The sequence below is a fragment of the Epinephelus fuscoguttatus genome, linkage group LG12, assembly GCF_011397635.1.
Source record: "Epinephelus fuscoguttatus linkage group LG12, E.fuscoguttatus.final_Chr_v1".
NCBI classification, from domain to species: domain Eukaryota; kingdom Metazoa; phylum Chordata; class Actinopteri; order Perciformes; family Serranidae; genus Epinephelus; species Epinephelus fuscoguttatus.
The window spans coordinates 14,819,403-14,839,138 of NC_064763.1; the positions used below are offsets into that span (position 1 = coordinate 14,819,403).

At 41.3% G+C, this 19,736-nt stretch overlaps 1 protein-coding gene across 2 annotated transcripts; it reads left to right on the forward strand.

The window, feature by feature from the left end:
- The first annotated feature begins 1,108 nt into the window (after window positions 1-1,108).
- Window positions 1,109-19,341, forward strand: LOC125898982 (14-3-3 protein epsilon). Of its 2 annotated transcripts, XM_049593094.1 has the most exons (7): window positions 1,109-1,333; window positions 9,375-9,574; window positions 11,402-11,508; window positions 12,790-12,996; window positions 13,849-13,985; window positions 14,256-14,307; window positions 18,172-19,341. In XM_049593094.1, exons 1-6 carry the CDS (start codon window positions 1,270-1,272, stop codon window positions 14,261-14,263), a joined length of 723 nt encoding a protein of 240 aa, XP_049449051.1. In that variant the 5' UTR covers window positions 1,109-1,269; the 3' UTR covers window positions 14,264-14,307; window positions 18,172-19,341. The 2 variants fall into 2 exon arrangements, with proteins under 2 accessions (XP_049449051.1, XP_049449050.1); XM_049593093.1 differs by lacking the exon at window positions 14,256-14,307 and having other exon boundaries at window positions 1,110-1,333.
- Window positions 19,342-19,736: the final 395 nt, after the last annotated feature.

A 19,736-nucleotide genomic window follows, 5' to 3' on the forward strand; every position in this document is an offset into this window, starting at 1 on the left:
CGTGTTCCGACCTGGATCTGAACCAACTGCAGTCACATGACACATTGTTTGGGTTAAACATGAGCATGTTACAGTCCTGGAGGATTATTAATGTGCACCTCCTCCTGTGCTGCCTTAATATGCACATTCAGCACATCCAATGCATCAAAACATTGTTTTCTAGTTGGAGCCGCGCCTTGTTTTCAAACTGTATGGTTTGACTAAAATGAACAATGACAGCAATATAGTCCACGATGAGCAGCGCTAAAATCAACCTGCGTAGTTGTCCCTCCATTGTGACATTAGAAAGGGTCACATTTATCTTGAAAGTGTACTCTTCTACAACATTTGCTTTACTTCCTGGATTTTTCCCACATGGAAATTCTGACCAATCAAGAGCAGCTTCCTCACACAAGGCATTTGATCTGGTCCTCCTGTATGCTGCCGTGAGAACACGAACCAACTCAGCTTTGTAATAAAGTTAGTCCCTGATTCAGACCAAAGCAAGACAACTCTAGGTCTGAAAGCACCCTGTACAGTGGTGGTCTTTTTTTCTGCAATACCATGAAGTGTTTGTCATGCATGATGTGTGCAAAAACTGTCCCAGATTTCAAAATTCAATAATTTAAAATGTGAGGTTTTTAGAGTTAGTAAAAACATACCTTTCAAATCTGCGGGCGGGTTGCAGAGCTCAGATCATATTTTAAAAAATAACTAAGTAAAAAAGTTGCATATCCCTCCATTTTGCCACAAAAAACAAATCCTTCCCAAGTGACAAGCCTCCCCCTTGCAAGCCTCCTTGCTGCACCACCCCTCCCCCTCGTAAGTAATGAACAGTCCCTTACTAGGTGCAGTTCAAAAATAGTGGAGCAGTGCAACTGTGAGTCAATAACAAGTCAAAATGTCCAAATAAATGCTCATTTGTTATTTATATTTATGCCAAATTTAATAGTCGCTGCATTTTCATGAAACCAACAGAATCATATAAATGTTAACTTCATTTAAAGTCGCTTCACACCGGGTTTGCGGTTGTTTGAATAGAGTTTGTTTAAGTAATCTGGGAGAGTGGTTTATTTCGGGACTTGGCATGAGGGTGTAGGCGTAGCTCAAGACGGTTGCGTGGGTTTCCCGGATGGAGTAGCGTCGCCATCTTTATGTCAGTGCTACCGGTGGGTCCTCAGTTCAGCGGAGCGACCGTGCTGTTGCTGATCCACCACCAGGCATCGCCGAGCAGCCGATAATCCTCCCTTTCCTCCGGGACGCCACGAGCAGCCCCAACACCCGAGCACCATGGCGGACAGAGAGAACTTAGTATACCAGGCAAAACTCGCCGAGCAAGCGGAGAGATACGACGGTAAGACGCCGCATAAATAACGTTCTTTGCACAGCGCCTGGCCCCTCTTCCCCCTCCCTCAGTCTCCCTGCGCAGGGGGCTTGGAGACGCAGGTAAAGCAGTTCACATGGATTTGCTGAGTGAGAGACAAAATGGCGGAGATTTCTCCAGCCGAATGAATCAGTAAACGTTTAAGTTAATGATTCCTGGTTCATGGAGAGGAAACATTTGGCGTGGCGAAAAGTGCTTTGTCGCGTGGCCTGGCGTCTTGTTAACATTTAGCTTACTTTAGCCGGTGAGCTAAGCTAGCGTCAGTTAGCTAACTACATTGCTAACTAGCTAGCTAACGTTAGCCTTTCTTCAGCCCCGACACGCGTCACGCCAAACTCCATTCAGTAACACAGCAAAACGTCCACACCCAATCAAACGTGACTGTCGCCCTTCCTGATTCAGTACTAACTGTTGGCTCACTCAGGATCCATCTGACTCAACAAGGAGCAGCTCCAGGAGACAAATGCATCCGAAAATTCTGCCACAGTTCATGCTAGCTGACCGCCCCCACCAAGTGTTACTGAGCCTGACAAATCAGTCCCAGCCAAAGAATCGCTTAAAACATATTTAATGTCTCCATATGGTGTTGGGTGCAAGCTAAATTTAAGACTGACCCTACTTTTTAACAACCCCTGTAAGGTCTGAATTTGTGTTGCAGCAGGAAAAAACGTAGACAAGTAAACAAGACTATTGAAGTTATAAACTACAACATGTGAAATTAGCTTTGTGTTGGTGGTAACCAGGCTGACATTGTGTCTGCTACTTCAGTGAGGCCAGGAGTCATTGTGTGTGACCATGGTGGCATGGGTGTATTGATTGATTTGGTGTGGCACCAGTAGTGTACAGAAGGAGGTGGGGCAGAGGCAGTTACTTTTTCTGCAGGCTGACACGGAAGTTAGCATCACAGTAGTTCCCCATGGATGTATAAAGAGACTTGGATATAGCATAGGTATGTAACAACTCATCAGACCAATAACAGATATATATAAATTCACCCTTTTCCTGCCTAACTTAACTGATAAGCAAATCTCTTCTTCGGTGGAAGTAACATCATATTATGCATGCAAATGCATGTTGTAGCTCCTCAAATGTTTATTATATAAGATCAACCCAGCCGATGGAGACATGAAATACAATACTTAAATGTATGTGATATTCGTTCATTGTGCAAATTAAGAAAAAGCATATCGGTTGTTTCCGATTGTTAATTTTAAAGCCCGTATCGGCTGATACTGATGACATGCCAATATTATCGCACATCCCTATTTTGAACCAATCCAGCAGCATTCAACCTGGTTGCAGGAGAGAACTGCAAAGAACTATGGTTACATTACTGAACGCCATTAACGTTCAGACACTACTCGCTGGTCAACAAATAATTTGCAGTACGAAAAACTTGCAGGTTGAAAATTACAAACAACTTCCAACAAACTTTTCTTTAGCAAATAAGTTCAACTTTAATATATCATTATTGTCTTGGTACCGATTATTATGGTTCCTTAATTGGGCCCATAGAGCAGGCACACGAGAGACTTACTGACCATGACCGAGTCCAAGCGGCTGACTTCTTGTTAAGCACTCTGCTAACTTCAGTGGGGAGAAAATGATGTAATCTCGCAGCTCTTTTAGACTCCAATGTTATCTGACCGAATGGATTCAATCATGATATTGGAATTAGTCATTTAGCAGGGGTTGACATGACAAACTGATGTATTCTATAGCATAGAACACAACGTGAAAATCTCTTAAGCTTGTGTTAACCAGACACCTTTTTTCAGGTATCTTATCAAAAACTCATTCCAAAAAAAAACCCCATTGACTTTAAGATGAGGAAACCATGAGTAGTAAAATCACAAATATTAATAATAACTAGGTACCGCACGCCAAGATGGCGCCTATTCATTCCAGTGGGGTTGCTCACTTGGCACATACACCAAAAAAAAAAAAATCTCAAGCTTTTAACGCACAGTATTTAATTTCTGCCATTTCTCAGTCAAATCAATAAGAAAAGATGGACTCCTATGATGTTGTGAAGGAGCATGGGATCATTCATTGCTGATTAAAATCTGAAAAAAATCTGATGTGAGTCAGATAGAAAACATTCACATATTCATGTTCAGTCATGTTATGTCGAATCCTTCTAATGAAATAGCCAGTCAGTCAGTCACGTTAACTTGCTGACTCACCATTATCATTAGATGAGTTAACTCCGCTGCTACTGCAGGTAACGTTATGTGGAGAATTCAGTCTTGGGGTAGTGCTGCACTGTTATCCTTGGTCAATACAGTCATAACAAAAATAACTTGTGGGTAATTCATAATATGGAAGTTTTATTCAACATTTGTTACATCTCCATTGTGGAAAATTTTAACACAATAATTAACACTATTGTTTTATTGCCCAACCCTGATTGTGACTGCTCACTGAACAACAACTTTGGCCATAAGTTCATAGTGAGCCAGCTTTTCTTTGCCATTTATTGTCTTGGAGTTAGTTAGTAAATATAGTTTACAGTATAGTTGGTTTAGCTGTTCAGTCAGTACAAATCTTAAACAAAACCATGGCAACTGGGCTCTGGATCATTATGCTTTAGCATGTTCTGTTCCTTTGCCACCATAATAAATTAGTTGAATTATATTTTCCAGGAACATTACAGACTTACTACCGTTTTTTTCTGTAAAATGGAAAAAATAGATTAAATGACACCAGACACCACACCATAACAATAATCAAACATTTCAGTAACAGCAGAGAGTATATGTATGTCTTATTTGCTCCTGGTGTGAGTTGCTGTTTGAATATTGTCAAAGACTTCCTGCCTTGCTTTTGTGATAGAGGATCAATGGTCAATACATGCATTTTAACATCTTTAATCATCAGAACTGATAAGTTGTATTATGGAGGGGTGGATGCGTATAGCTGCTCACAGCAGCACGTCTTTCATTGACGAACATGACCCTGGAAGACACTGAACACACGTTCTGCATTGCTTTATGCCCATGATACACATCAAACGTGTACACAAGTAGGCAGCTGGTGGAGTCCTGGAGAACAATATCTTTAAGTGTGAAAATTGCATGAAGCCAAGCTTTAATATCAAAGCTATTTGTCTCTTAGTGAAAGTCATTTGAACTCAAAGCGCTGCTTTATATTTTTACATAACAATATACTGAAACGAATAAACAGTTGTAATTATCATTCTCTGATCAGCTGATTGACTAATCATTCCTGCACTAACAGTCAGTATGCTCCCTGGGCAGTGTAGCCTGTCTGCCCCCATTATCTGAAAACATATAACCTTTGTCAGCTTTAGAGAGGCTGTACACTACCTGGAGAGTCAGTCCAACATATGATATTTATCTACAGTGACTGCTTTCCATTTGCTCTGCAGCCTCTCCCCATTCCTTCTGACGTATAGTGGCACTGGCAGTTTTAAAACGTTAATCTGTCCATCCCAGACTTTCAGTTCTCAGAGTTCTCCACCTGTCTGCATAAAGTTTAGGAAGTCAGTGTAGTTCCATTTTCAAAATTCTTGAAGCAGCTATGAAGCCATACAGGTCTTACCCCTAGTGTCCACAGGACATGTCTGTATTACAGCTGTGCTGCAGCTGCTTCTTAGTGTGTCACTGTCCACCAGATGTGTCTGTGCTCTGGTTTCTACATGCATCTGCTCTATTTTTAAATATATTTTAAGACTTGTGTCTCTGCAGTGAGAACAACATTTGTAATGCATTGTATTGGTTAATAACCATATAAATAGAAAACAAGCGGCTGGGTGCTATTTTTAGGGATGCTTGTCTTTCTTTGGTTGGAGACAGAGAGGGAGACAGAGAAGAGGTCGCCGAAGCACAAGCTGTTTGAATTTGTGTTATTTTTGATGTTGTTGGTGGACATTGGGTCCACAGTGATGCAGCTGGAAAGTAACTCAGTTATCAGTAGGTACATAGCCATCCATGTTTGTATGTGCATTTTCATTTTGCACAAAAAACCCAGTTAAAAAGCCAGCTATCAAAAAAATGTCACAATGCAGCGGACACATTTTGGCCCATGAGTAAAGAGAAAATACTGTTGTTTTCTTTCCAAGTAGCAGTGACATTGCAGTCTTTGCTTCTCTGTCCTCAAATGTAGACAAAGCACCCAAGTCTTGCTGCCACTCACATTACATGGCCCCTCCTTATCAAACAGCCCCAAAAATCAAGAATAAAAAGAACAGGTGTTTGAATACAGACGCTAACGTTGCTTTTTGTGCTTAGGAAACCTTGCAGGTTGTGCATGCACCAGAGGGGACATATGTAATCTTTAAAGTACCACCAATATCGTCTTAGTTTTGCAGCAATTAAAATTTATATATAACAGTTGCTGGTGCTCGTTTGATATGTGTGATACGTTTAAGAGGGCTGCTTTTTATTATACAGACTGCACAAAGCACAGTTTTGCAGACTGACTTCAATTTTGTTTCATGGCATCTACAGGAGTTGGTGTCCAAAGAAAAGTTATTGAAGCCCAGTTTGTGTCAGCCAGGGGTTGAGCAGTGATTGTGATCGGTTCAATAGATCTGTGGAGCTTGTAATGCTGCGAAAATGCTTTTAAAAAGCACAGAGAGGTCATTGAGTGTGTTTGAGTGCAGGCTGGGCTGGAGGGTAAAGTGATCAAAGCAGCATAGTGCTCCTCCTGGCTCCAAACCATCGTGTATCGGGTTTCGCCAGCATGCTGCGTTGAACCCTGCTATTGGCTTGGACAGATAACACCCTGTCTGTGAAGTTAAAAGCCGAGTGATTGGCACACTGCTCTAACCTCCGGGGGAGCATGGGAGGTGTGACTCTTCTGCAGCTCGAGCCACAGTTTTGTTTTAATCACTTTTTTTTTTAATCATTAACATACCCAACATGATGCTACTTAATGAGACAACATCCTACAGAAGGCGTTGTTGCATTTTCACATTCAGCATAACAGTATAATGTTTCATAGACTCTCAGGTTTATTCAGAAATGACCTCTAATGTATTACCGACAATCACTGAACCATTTCAGTTGATTTGGATGTTTATGTTCCTTCTCCTTGAACGGCTTCTTTTTATTTCACCAGTGGCCCCATGTTGTGTCTGTTTTTTGTTAATCCCCAGGGAAACAGCTTGTTGTGCTAATTAGTAGCTCCTTCAGAGCGAAGTGTCAGATTGTTTTCATTGCCATTTCACCCCCGGATTCTATATTGATGTTTTTCACACATACTACTGAATCACCTTGAGGATGTGAGATGTAGAAGACATCACATTTGGTCGAGCTCAGCCCTCGGCTTCATTGTCCTGGCTGTGTTCCCTGTATCTCATCATAGGTGTCCATAGGTGGAGAATCTCTGCATTAGAAGAGTTTGTATTTGGGCAGTGTCCCAGGCTCTGCATTAATAAAGTACTGAGGATGACAGAAACCTTTCAGGGCTCTGCACTGTGGTTTTAACTGTTAATGGCAGGAGGATGTGTGCATCTTCAATTAAGAAAATCAGATTGTGTACCTCAAAATGCCAATAATTATAATGGAGGAGACGGTTTTAAATACTCACTTTCCCCTCCAGTGATATTGAGCCATGCAGATAGTTTTTTGCTTTCGTTTGCTGGATTTTAGATTAATGCCTCTGAGATATCTACCTACATCCATTGCAATAGATATGAATGGTATACTGGGGGTTTCGGTGTTCAGACATTAAAAAAAAATTACTCTTAAAATTCAACAGCAGCATTTCTTCCCAGACAAGGTGTCAGTGTTGCTCTGCATAATCCACAGAATACACTGTCAGCAGTTTTATAAGACTAGCTCCAATGAAAAATGATTACTTAATATGAATGTAAACACCCTTAAAATCTGCAGGTCAGGACTTAAACATAGTCATTGTTTCATTTTAAATCTAATAAGCTGCAGTAAAAATCAAAACTAAAGAAAAAGTTGTTCACTATCCAGTAACAGTATGTTGGCCAATATTCATTTTATAACCGAAACACGTAGCTCAAAGGTCCAGATTGTAGGATTTAGGGGGATATATAAGACAGGTGTTTGTTACAGTAGAATGAGCTTTTTATATCTACCTAGGGAGCGGGCTGTCGTCTACAGAGATGGCTAGGTTAAATCACCTGGTACGTTTGATTTAAAGTGACCTCTGTAGATAGTTTGGCTCCCTGAACACTATGTAAAAGTTTCAGCTGTTTGCAATCTACAATCCTCACCACTAGATGCCACTTAATCTCCTAACATCTTACACACTGCTCCTTTTAAAGGCGCCCCGTGCTGTTTTTTTTTAATATAGAATAAATGAATAGAATATAGTATATCTTTATTGTCCACTAGGGGTGGAACTTTGTCCACCAGACACAAAACACAACATTGTAAAATCCAGACAAATGGTAAAACAAGTGTACAAAGTCATTACAAACAAAACACTGAACACATTAAATCAGCTTATTGTCTGTCCATAGTTTAAAAACTCAACAGTCACCTTGTTGAGTTAAGTATACTGGTGGCACCTGGGATGAAGGACCTCTTAAATACATTTAAGTTGCCAGAGGGACTCTACAGCGCCTCCCGCAGCTCAAGAGCTTGATCTGGTTCAAGAGAGGAGGGGAGTTATCTGCCAAGATACTGTCTTCCTCGTCCTTTCTGTGAAATCCATCAAAAGTTGTGTTTACATTTAATATGACTCACCAAAAAGCATTGTATGTTATCTGAGTCTAACAAATATGTTCAGTGCATTGCTCATTTGCAGAGCTGTTATATTTGTATTTTAATCCATCATTGTTAATATCCATGTTTACTGGCTTGACTTGTCTTTGTTGGTGCATTGCTGCATATTTTGACACATTACAGTCACCTTTGCAACATTTAGATAGTGTTTGAGACATAGGTGGGGAAAAACTCCCTTTCAAGATGGGACCAATCCCAATATTCAAGCCTAAGCAGATACAATGTAGAAATAAGGCCTCGTCGAGCCTTCAAGTATCTCTTTGCTTGAGCTACAGTAGGATCTAAAGGTAGTGGGGCTGCCCCCCAATAGCTGACCAAACGTTAGATCAAAAAGGTCATTAGTCAGCAAGGTGTCATTGGTCACTTAGTCCCAGAAAAAAAACAAGAACAAATCTGAAACTCTATTCGGAGCTGCACCTGATCAAAATAAAACAAAACCTATATGACTGGACCATGTGTGACTTTAATTTGAAAGGACAGACACAGGAAGTGGCCACGCTCAGCAGTCAGACAGAGCAGGTTCATTTCCAGGGCTGGTACCTGCGGTTATTCCACAGGCTAGTTAATAACATGTCGGGCAGGAAATCCAAAGTGTGGGATCATTTTGAGAAGGTGAAGGACGAACCCAAGGTGATATGTAAACTCATCTTCATTGGTCGACTACAAACATGATGTGTCATCTGAAACATGGAAGTAGCTACATGCCCATTAGCCCACAGCGTCATTAACAGGCGGCTCGCTCAGGGTGTGACGTGCACTTGTAGATAAAATATAGGCCTATATTAATGAAGGTTCATTAGTACGCTTTTGTATTTTATATTATATTATTTGTATTAAACATGCAGGCGACTAGTCGACTAATGGCCCTAAATGAAGATTATTGGTCAGCTAGGAAAATTCTCAGTCAGGGTGCAGCCCTAAAAGGTAGTTGAAAGGTACATTAGGTCAAAGGTGGAGAATGGTGTCACCAGTCAGAAGGCTCAGTAGATTTATGATTGCACGGGCTGACACCCACTGCAGAGCCTAATGTTAGGTCAATACACCATTTAACAGTAGCAGTGTATTGGTTAGGCTCTATTTGCAAGGACTTTATAGGAACTAGTAAACAATCCTGACCAGACAAACCCCCAGTATTTTTTGTGGTGGAGACGTTCAGAATCACATCCATACTCGGGTGCTTTGTAACATTTGTTCTCACACAATATTCATGTTGTTGCTACTGTTTGTGCAGAGGGACTCGAGAAGCCCACGCCTTATGTCACTTGTCTCCCTCTGCCTTTCAGAAATGGTAGAGTCGATGAAGAAAGTGGCCAGTATGGACGTGGAGCTCACGGTGGAGGAGAGGAACCTGCTGTCAGTAGCATACAAGAACGTGATCGGTGCTAGAAGAGCTTCCTGGAGGATAATTAGCAGCCTGGAACAGAAAGAAGAAAACAAAGGCGGAGAAGACAAACTAAAGATGATCCGGGAATACAGGAAAACGGTCAGACACTGTTGCAAACCGAAATTTACCAACTGGTTACTTTCAGCTGTTGCAAACTTCTAAGCTTCAAGGTTTCAATCATGAAAATTGAATCGCTTATCCAACATTTTGACATGTTTTTTTTAAAATTGAAGACAGTCTTCAATCACTGTAGAGCCAAACAATGTTTATTCCTTCTTTTGTTGTTGAGAACTCGAGAACTTTAAATGGCAGTCGTCCATTTTCAGCCCATTCTGCACTTGCCAGGCAGAAGTATTGGTGAAACAAATCACACCACACAGCTGCAATCCGTCTGTGCTGATGTCTGCAACAGATCCCAACAAAGCATTAACAACCTTCTGTGAATCTTTCTGCAACATACTGACTTGGTTTCAGTTAGCTTTGGAGGGAAAGTAGTCACTGTTTACCCTGTTGTAGTCACAGATTCTCTTCCATTAGTTTATAGAGTAAACATCTCTGGCTTGTAATACTCACAAAGTCCTGAATTGGACACAATAATGAAAATACAAACCCTTAAGTAGGACTTTAAGTTGCCACCCACTTTATGTCATGGAGATAAGTGTAGCTGGTGCACTCTCAGATAATCTAATTACCATATCTAGTAGGCAAGTTGCCAGATATGCTTTACCCTTTTGGCAGGACTCTTTAAGCTCTCCTCCATTGACCTCTCCACCCTGAGAGGAAATGTTGAGATTTCACATCCCAGCAATACTTGTCTGAGTGAAATAATGAGGTCGGCAGCAATCATGAATCAACTTGAGAAAACCCTTTCTTCATTTCTGCTGCAAAGAAACTCCGAGTCACTGGTGGCACCACTGAGTGCAGTGCAGCACAGCATGGGCACTGAAACCAGGTATTAACCAGCTCTGACATTAACGGTTGTGCTGTTGGTATTGGAGAAATTCATACGATATATTTCTTGTTCATTTAGTTCACACAAATGTAAGCCTGTACAGTTTGTGTCTTCCCAATTCTGTTTCTAATTTGCAGCAAGATTAAGACATTCGTCACTGATGCATTTTTGCTATCCAGTCCAGAGGACAGCTCTCTGTGTGGGGCGGGGTCAGCTCTACCGCTCTGTGTCTCACACACACACAGAGGCCCTGCTCTCAGTGACAATGGCAGTATGGTTACACTTCATAAGAGTTGATGCTGACACTGCTCCTTGCTACAAGTTCAACAGCTCCTTAGCATGTGGGGGCAGAAACACAAGCAATCTTCTGAAACTTCTAGTCAAAGTGCATCACATACAGGCGGAGAAATGCACCGCTTTTGACCGCCTAGTTTGTAGTTCATCTCCAGTTACCCCATACACCTCAGGTATGTTATAGTATAACTCCCTGCTAACTTGTAGCAGGAACGGCAATATCAAAAGGAAGAGCTGTTTTATTCACAAGGACATGCTGCCGTATAGTGATGTTAAAAATGTCAGATTTAGTTGTCTGCCAGTGACCCTAGAGCTGAGTCACACTGTCGGCTTCTCTTTGACAAATGCTTCCTCTGGGACGGCCCCAAAAGCTGCCCTCTGTGTCTCTGCCCATTCTGACTATTGTTGGTGTGGCGAGACAGGATTTTGTACTTTGAAATAAAAAACAAGAGAATGCTGATGTTTTTAAATGAGTTACTGCCAGTCATAACTCGTTAATTAATTTACAAATTTAAATATCAAATCTGAGTTTATTTGACATTGAATTTTAACTTCGAGGAGCAGAATTTTCCTTCTAAGTAAAAAAGGAAGTATTAAAGGTAGTGTTGATCCAGCACCTGTCAGGTTTTGTGCGACCACACAGACTCATGACAGCAGTGTTTCTGCATTTTGGTCCTCAGGTCGAGAAAGAGCTGAAATCAATCTGCAACGACATTCTGGATGTACTGGACAAGCACCTCATCTTAGCCGCAACCACGGGAGAGTCTAAGGTTTTCTACTACAAAATGTATGTATGTTATAAATGTGTGAGTGTTGTGTTATCATGTCTTATGTGTACAGAAAAGTACTTTACAAAATGTCAAAAACATCTTTTTTGCACTTGATTTGAATGATTGTCAACGGGGATGGGCATGAGTAAATACTCGTTTTGAACGTCAGCAGTCGTTCAATATATGAAGTGACATAACCATTGTTTATGAATATCTGCACCGATCCATGTAGCAAAAATAATAGATCTGCGCAGCTGCAGATAATGTTTGTTTTCAGTCAGACGTCACTAACGTTATAGGCAGAATGACGTAAAGGCATCAGAGTGATGTTTGGAAGTATTTCGACAAAATAAACTAAATGAATGCGCAGTGCTTTGAAACGTTAAGCCCAGTTCAGACTAAAGATTCACATGAGATGAGATGAAATGAGCAACTACTTGCAATGGCCCGTTCAACAACGTTCTAAAAACTGGCCAGTTCACACCGCTGCAACTTTTCTCTGCTACGTTCTAAAACGGTTTTGTCTCGTCGTGAGTCTTTGGTCTGAACTGGACTTTAAACTTGTGTATCACAGCTCATCTCTACAGTCTGTGCATGGCAGGAAGGAAGGCTAACCCTTAGCTCCACCCGCATATTCACCTGTGTGTTTTTGCAGTACTCAATAACAATTTAATGCAAGTATGTGAATATGGCAATTGTTTAAAATGCCTATCCTTAATTATGAATATTCCATCTCAGTACCATGTAAAGATATTCCATGAAACGGTCCGTGGTGTTTAGGCGTGGTGGCCTTTAAATATGCCTGTCAGAGCTGAGATGCATTTTGAGGCTCACAGTCCTATTGGAAAATGAATCTCAGCCACACAGTGTAAAGCCATAAAAAACATCATGTAAAATAAATAAATGAATTTAAATGAATAGATTAAACATCATCACGTGAGAATGTTTTACCCTCCATTTTCTGCACTGCATTCTAACTGAAGCCACCTGATCACATGACGTGCTAACTCTGAATGACGACTGAGCTCAGTCATTAGTTTCAGTCTGCAAGAGTGAAATGCTGGCTCACTGTTCAGAAACTGCAACTCTCCATTAAGGCAGCAGAAGTCTTTGCACTGCACTTTATTAACCACAGCAAGGTTCTTTATTCAATTGGCTCTGTTCTATGTAGGCTGTAGATGCTGTTAGGTCTTTAAAAGTTGTTCGCTTGGTGTTTGTTGCCAGTGCTATGGTCTCTGTTGTTAATGCACATGTGTGAAAGCAGATATGTGTCTGACTGCATTGTTCCCTCTCCTCAGGAAGGGAGATTACCACAGGTACCTGGCAGAGTTTGCTACGGGCAACGACAGGAAGGAGGCAGCAGAGAACAGTTTGGTTGCGTACAAAGCTGCTAGCGACATCGCCTTGATCGAACTCGCTCCAACACACCCCATTCGTCTGGGATTGGCCCTTAACTTTTCAGTTTTCTATTATGAAATCCTCAACTCGCCAGACCGTGCTTGCAAGTAAGTGTCATCATTTTGTGTTGTCTGTTTAAGGAGTAACTAAACCCAAGACTTTAACCTGAAGTGCCTCCTCCCTGGAATGTGAAAATGGGCAGTGACACAGCCAGTCACTCTATCGTGCCGCCTCCTGATCGGCACCACCCACACACACAAACTGAAATCGTTTGACCTCAAAATCGTAATCGAGATCACCAGATGATTAATTGCACAGCCTTAATTTCCTGCACATTTTTTGTAGAATTTGGGATTTCTTCAGGGTGTTTGGCATCCCAGGTTTGTTAATATCATAGAGGTAAAGTGTTGCATTGGACCTGGCTTGTTGAATGTATCGTATCATCAGAAGTAAACTATCCTGTTTGACGTAAAAAAAAAAAGGCTCAAGGTGCCAGAACCTTTACTGTCATGAACGCCTGCTGGCAGCCATTTTAAGCAACAAAGCTCTGATACAGCCACTGTGCATTATTCCCCCAACAACAAACAGCAGACAGAAGAAGTCATCCAGTGGCAGGCAGACAGAGTCAAGCATCTAAAAAGCGAACAAACAAGACACAGTGGATTTATCTGCTGGACTGAAACTTCTTGTTTGGAAGCTTTTCTGCCCTGTGGAGGCCAAAAATCCACGAATCCCATGTGTCAGAGTAAATTAAATCCACATTTCAACAACTCTTCCTTTCTGCTGTTGCTCAAAATCCCACATGAAAAGAAACTGTGTGTTCCAGCTGTCAGACAGTGTTTGTGATTCTCAGGAACACAGCGCTTTGTCACCAGCAGATCCCTTTTCATACATGCAATTATATCCACCTGTTTACTGTTCTGTGTGTAACTGTTGTCTTGTAACCTCTCTGCCGACAGGTTGGCGAAGGACGCGTTTGACAATGCCATTGCAGAACTGGATACGCTGAGCGAGGAAAGCTATAAGGACTCAACACTTATCATGCAGTTGCTACGTGACAACTTGACACTATGGACCTCAGATGTTCAGGGAGATGGTGAGAAAGTCTTTACCTTCTTTTTTAGGAAACTAGCTATGGTTAGTTTTTTAGGTCTTGTATTTTAAAGCCGGTGACTGCCTTGTGTCTATAAGCTCTCAGGCTGATACCACATCTAGAAAACTGTGACCTACCTAATTCCTCCCTCTCTAACCTTTCCCCTGATAGGAGTGGTTTCTCTAAAGCCAGACGCCCTCTCCCTCCTCTCTGTCTCAGGCTCAGTACTCACACACTGCTCTAACTTCTCATCTCTCCCTCGTTCTTCTCTAGATTCTTAAGGACAGCCCTCTTCCTTCACTCTTCCATTATAGAAGTGTATTTTGTAAGTCATTCCTCCTGACTGTCTTTGGCTTTCTCACCTCAAGCTCTTCTGTCTCGCCACCGCAACGTCCGTCACTAACTTGCTCACATTTCCAAAGTCCAGCCTTGTTGAGTGTTTTTGGGGTCAAAGGAGATGATAGCCTCTCCTGCCCTGTTTGCCCACAGCTCTGAGGGATTACAGAGCTGCAGTTACTGATTCTTGTCTTTTTCACCTGTTCTCCACCCTTTTGTGCACGAGAGGAACTGATTAGCTGTGTATGTGCACTGTGTGTTTTAGTGTCTTCAGGGTGTCTGCAAGTCAGTAAAAGTCTAAATTATGCATTAAAATACTGTCAAATAGAGAGTGGAGGTCCTTCACTTCCCTGTTAGCTGCTACTCCACTCTACGAGCTTCTCTTTCGATACCCAGTTTGCTACAAAACAGAACAATAAATCCCATGCACTTAAACATATACACCTTGATTAAGAACATTTAATTTGATTTCACTTTTATTATTAATCCCTGATAATCCGCCTCAAACTCAAAGCACTAATCTGTGTGGGTTCATGAGATACAGTGGGTGAGGAAGTGTATATTAATTTATAGCCTACAGTATATTAACATTTCTGCTCCGTTGTTGTTGTTGTTGTTGTTGTTGTTCAGCATGTGTACATGTAAGATGTGACAGTGTGTGTTCATAGTGGGCTATTTGTCCCGCCCCTTCTCCACTGTGATTGGATGACTGGATAAAATGTGACAGTAGCCCTTTTTAAACAGGAATTGTGCAAATTTGCAGAAAAGCCCAATCAGTCTTTTTTCAGCATTGGCAGTATAAAAACAAAATCGGGGAGTGCGGTAAAATCAGCTGTTTCCTGTTTATCCACCGCCAGTGGCTAGCACGTGCGGCGTCATCAACAGCCCCTCCCGTTGTGGAAGGCCGCCTCGTTCTTTTTAAACCAATAAGGTTCAGCCAATATGACTACCCTTCAAGGTGGAAAATTGGGCACCTCGAATCAACTCGCCATTCCACCTCTGTATCTAAACGCTTGCAGCTTGCCGGCAAAACAGCCAAACATTTGCCGAAAATTCTGGCAGTGTAAAAGGGGCTTGTGATGAGTGCAATATTTTACACAGAGATGAACATTTTCCAGCTCTCGGCAACCAGAAGAGAGGGAAAAAAAAAAAAACCACAGCAAATATGCAGTGCTCAGACACTCAGCGCCTTGTTGCAATGTTTGCGGCGTTTGTAGCATAGTGTCAATCTGCAACACTCCCATCGCAGAGAAGTAAAAAAAAAAATACATTGGCCTCAGGAAAACTTTTCGACAAGTCTAAGGATGCCGCTTATCATGACATCCCTAGACTTAATTAATATCTAGGACAGGTTTCCATATAAACAGGTTGTGCAGACTCTTGCTTCCGGTGTAAGTGATTTGGAACAAAATCTTGTTCAGCGCAAAAAAATATATTCCGGTGGCGTCGGGAGCGTAGTGGATAGTGCCGGCGCCCCATGTATAGAGGCGATGCCTCGCTGCAGCAGTTGTGAGTTCAACTCCGGCTTGCAACCCTTTGCTGCGTGTTGTCCCCCAACTCCAACTCTGTATTTGCTTTATTTCAGTATGGTTTTACCTTTTTAAAGGTATTTTTAGGCATTAAGCTTTAGCTCCACATCAGTGTGATTTTAATAAGGTTTTATTACTCTGGGAACAGAACCTGAAAGTTCAGGTTTGACTTAATTTCCATGTAAAACATTTTCCCTTTGAGAAACACGAGCAGAAACATGGCTTCACCACAATGGAAAAAGAGTGTGATTCCAGCCCTTAACTATAGACTAAAATAACTTGCGGACACCCTGCTCCTTCACCATCGCACGTCAGTATCACTGAACACACCCCGCTGGGGCGTTGGAGCAGATCCTGCCTGGATGAGGCAGAGTTTGGAAACCTGTGAACGCAGCTTGTTGAAGTGTGATATAACAGACAAACTGCAGAAACAGCATGTGAGGCCGCTGCTCCATCTCCTGTGGCTTTCTCACATCCCAGTTAGCTGTGGCGCTAATGAGCACTGTTACGGTTTCTATTTTAATCATGATGGATTCTCCAGCCTTTGTTATTTGTGCCTCTTAATTCTTCATTACACGGATGGCTGTGCTGTCTCTATGGTAACCTTTCTAAGCAACCAGTTGTACAGGTTCACAAGGCATTTTACCCCCTTAGTACATCTGACCACAGCTTGTTTTGAAGACACTGTGAACCAACTATTGCTCACTGGCCTGCATGGTGACACAATCAGTTGTTTACTTGTAAATGTGGGTTTTATTTGTTGCATGACCGACTGATCACTGATCAACACATTTCTGAGCTGATCCCAATCATCTCTAAAAGAAAGGTCTTCTTTCAGTGATGTTAACTCGCCATAATTTGAATTTAGCTCCTTGAAATAAGCAGAAATCATCAAATAACAACTCGGATCTTTCTCTAACTGCAGCTCCTTTACTCTCTGAATAAAGGAGCTGCATAGGGAAGATAGATTCCCTTTTCCACAGTGAACGGAGAATCCAAAAAAAGGCAAACATTCTTTATTAACTGAAGTAAAGGGAGACTGCGTTAAACAACAGAGAAAACTATATCAAAACATCCATTTACAAACTCTCACACAACTCGTGCAGTACAGCCCAACACCCCTACTCCACCAAAATTAGTGCATGAATGCAGAAAATCTTTTTAACACAGGCAAAAATACTAAAAATAGGCTAGACTTCATTTCCCATATAAAAACATTGCGTAGGATCCATACTAAAAATCTGCGTACGGACAAAAGCCAGGCAAGTGCCAAAAAACAGTTTCTACAATCAGGTTCCACCTCACCGTCTGCGCTGCCAGTTTCCTGTCTCCAGCATGTTTGTAACCACGAGTCCAAGTTTCTCCCATCAAGTCTTTTTATAAATCACAACTTTTGCGTGGAGAATGGCGTGCGCTGCTTGTAAGTGGATATGTTTTAAACATAACATTTGAGTGAATAAGACTGGATAAATGAGATTTGGATCATACTGCGCGAGTTGTGTGAATGTTTGTAAACATATTTTCATATAGTTTTGCAGTGGTTAAACGCAGTCCTTCATTTACTTAAATTCATGAACTATGTTTGCCTTTTTGGATTCTCCGTTCAACATGGAGCTATCTGAGAGAAACAAAGCTTTATTCACAAATTCAACGTAACCTGCAGTAAGTCATTGATACACAAATGGTCACTCTGTGGGCAAAGTATAATACTTAAGCTGTGAACTTTTTAGCAGTGTTGACACATGATTATTTTGGCAGTTGAGAAAAAGAAATTGATGCATTTGATTGTCTGCATTTTCCTCCTTTTTGCCCCGAGTAACTATCACTGTGACTGAGTCTGAGTACACTTCATTTTGTACTTTACCAAACACAGCACTGAAAAACAGGGTTGGGATCAGGATGTTGTATGAAATGCCACAAACTCACAGACCTTGGTGAAATTACTAGTTTCTAAAACACAAATTGCATGTTGTGGACACAAATAATTCAAGGTTAAAACAATTAGTCAGTTTGGATAATCAAATCAGTTATTTTCTCATTTAAAATGCAAAACTTTGTCTAGTGGAAGCTTCAGAATGACTAGGCGCTGCTGTTTTCACTGGATCTTAAATGTTTTTCAGTGGATCTGACAAAAGGAGTCAAGCAAATAAAATGAGGCAATTTTTAAGGAACACACACACACACACACACACACACACACAGAGCGCAGCCGAGCATCTCCAGGCTGACGTGTTCATCATCACGGCCACATTTAGTTACCTTTTGAAAACGTCTAATTGAGTGTGCAGAGATAACATTGTGTCATGTTCTTGTTGTTATCTCAGGTGAAGAACAGAACAAAGAAGCACTGCAAGATGCGGAGGAAGAGACCCAGTGAGACTGAACAACACAAGACAAGCCCTCTTCTTCTTCCTCCTCCTCCTCCCTTGTTTCTCTCCTCCCAGCACTAGCTTTTGTCCCCAGCCACAGTTTTCAACTGGGTTTATACTGCAGCCCACACTCTTTCTCTACCTTTCCTTCCATTTCTGCCCATCCATCTCACCCTTTCTCCTCATATGCATGTCATGTCCCAGTCCCCCCTCAGGGCCCGCTCGGGTCTCCATTTCCACTTCCCAGGAGTTTTACCTTATTTTTTAATGACTAATTTTGCAAGCCTGTACCCTTTAAGGTTCATCTCCTCTTTTACGGTTTTTATTTTGCTTTACTTCGCTGTATCATCTGTTGCCAAGTTCGCTTGCCTGTATTTGTAACACACATATGCAAGAGTTTATTTAAAGACGATACTTTGCTGTTCAACTTTTTCCTGTATTTGTGTGTTTATGAACAATTTATCGTCCATGCTTCTGTCAGTCAGTCAGTCAGTTTTGAAACATTTCAGTTCGCAAATTGAGGAAATAAAGTGGTGATGGAAGACTTAAAAGGGATGTGTGAAAGCGTTTAGGAAGAACTAAGTGCCCTCTTTACTTTGTGGTTACCAAACCTGCTCTTTCAACACATCAATAGGTCTTTTTTTTTTTTTTAATTACAAAGGGCAGAATGTCCCCCTTCTCCTAGCATCACTCTGACCTCTATTCTTGTCCACCCTCGGACCAAGTATTGTGCTGCGAGGCTGTAGCGCTTTTGCTAATGGCAGATAGTTGGGTAATGGCTTTTTAGCAGACAAAATGTGCGTATGTGTGTGCGTGGGAGGGGAATGCTCAACACTCTTGATTGTAAAATAATGCAGTTTTGCATTGGCACCGTATAAAAAAAAAAGTTTGGGAAATAGAGGCCTGCTGTATCCTTACTCCCCTGACTCTTTCAGGTTTCCTTGTCTCAATTCTGTCTCTTTCCTACTCTTCTCATTTCCTCTCTTCCTTCTGTTCGGTATGTGTAACGTGAATCTGATTTGTACTACTGGATATTCTCACCGGAGCCACAAGTACCATCTGTATTCTTACTGAAACACAGCATGGAATTAACATTAAACTTCAGATTGAAAAATGTTAAATTAACATGTGTGAGATGTCGTCTTTTCATGTAAATATTTTTAATCACTAGAGGGCAGTGCAGGCCAGCAGCAGAGGAAAGAGTCCTACTTGTGTCTGAGGGTATGTCGTCCACAGTCAAACAAAAGCCATCTGAAAAAAGACACTACAAGGTGTCAGAAAACAAGCCATGAAATCAATTATGCCATAAAAACAGACAGTGTAGTATGTTTTTAAAAAAGTCATAGTATAGTATGAGTAGAAGTTATGAATAAAAATCAAATCATAAAATAGTGTGTTGTAAAAATAATTTAAGTAACTTTATATGGCTATTTTTCTTGCCTAAAAATACCACAACAAACTAATGGTCTAGTATGAATTTAAAACAAAAACGTAGCATAATGTGGCATAACAAACTGATC

Coding starts and splice junctions, on each gene's coding strand:
- LOC125898982 (XM_049593093.1), top strand. CDS start 1,270: ATGGCGGACAGAGAGAACTTAGTATACCAGGCAAAACTCGCCGAGCAA. Junction 9,575..11,401: donor TCCGGGAATACAGGAAAACG/GTCAGACACTGT, acceptor TTTGGTCCTCAG/GTCGAGAAAGAGCTGAAATC. Junction 13,986..18,171: donor CTCAGATGTTCAGGGAGATG/GTGAGAAAGTCT, acceptor TTGTTATCTCAG/GTGAAGAACAGAACAAAGAA.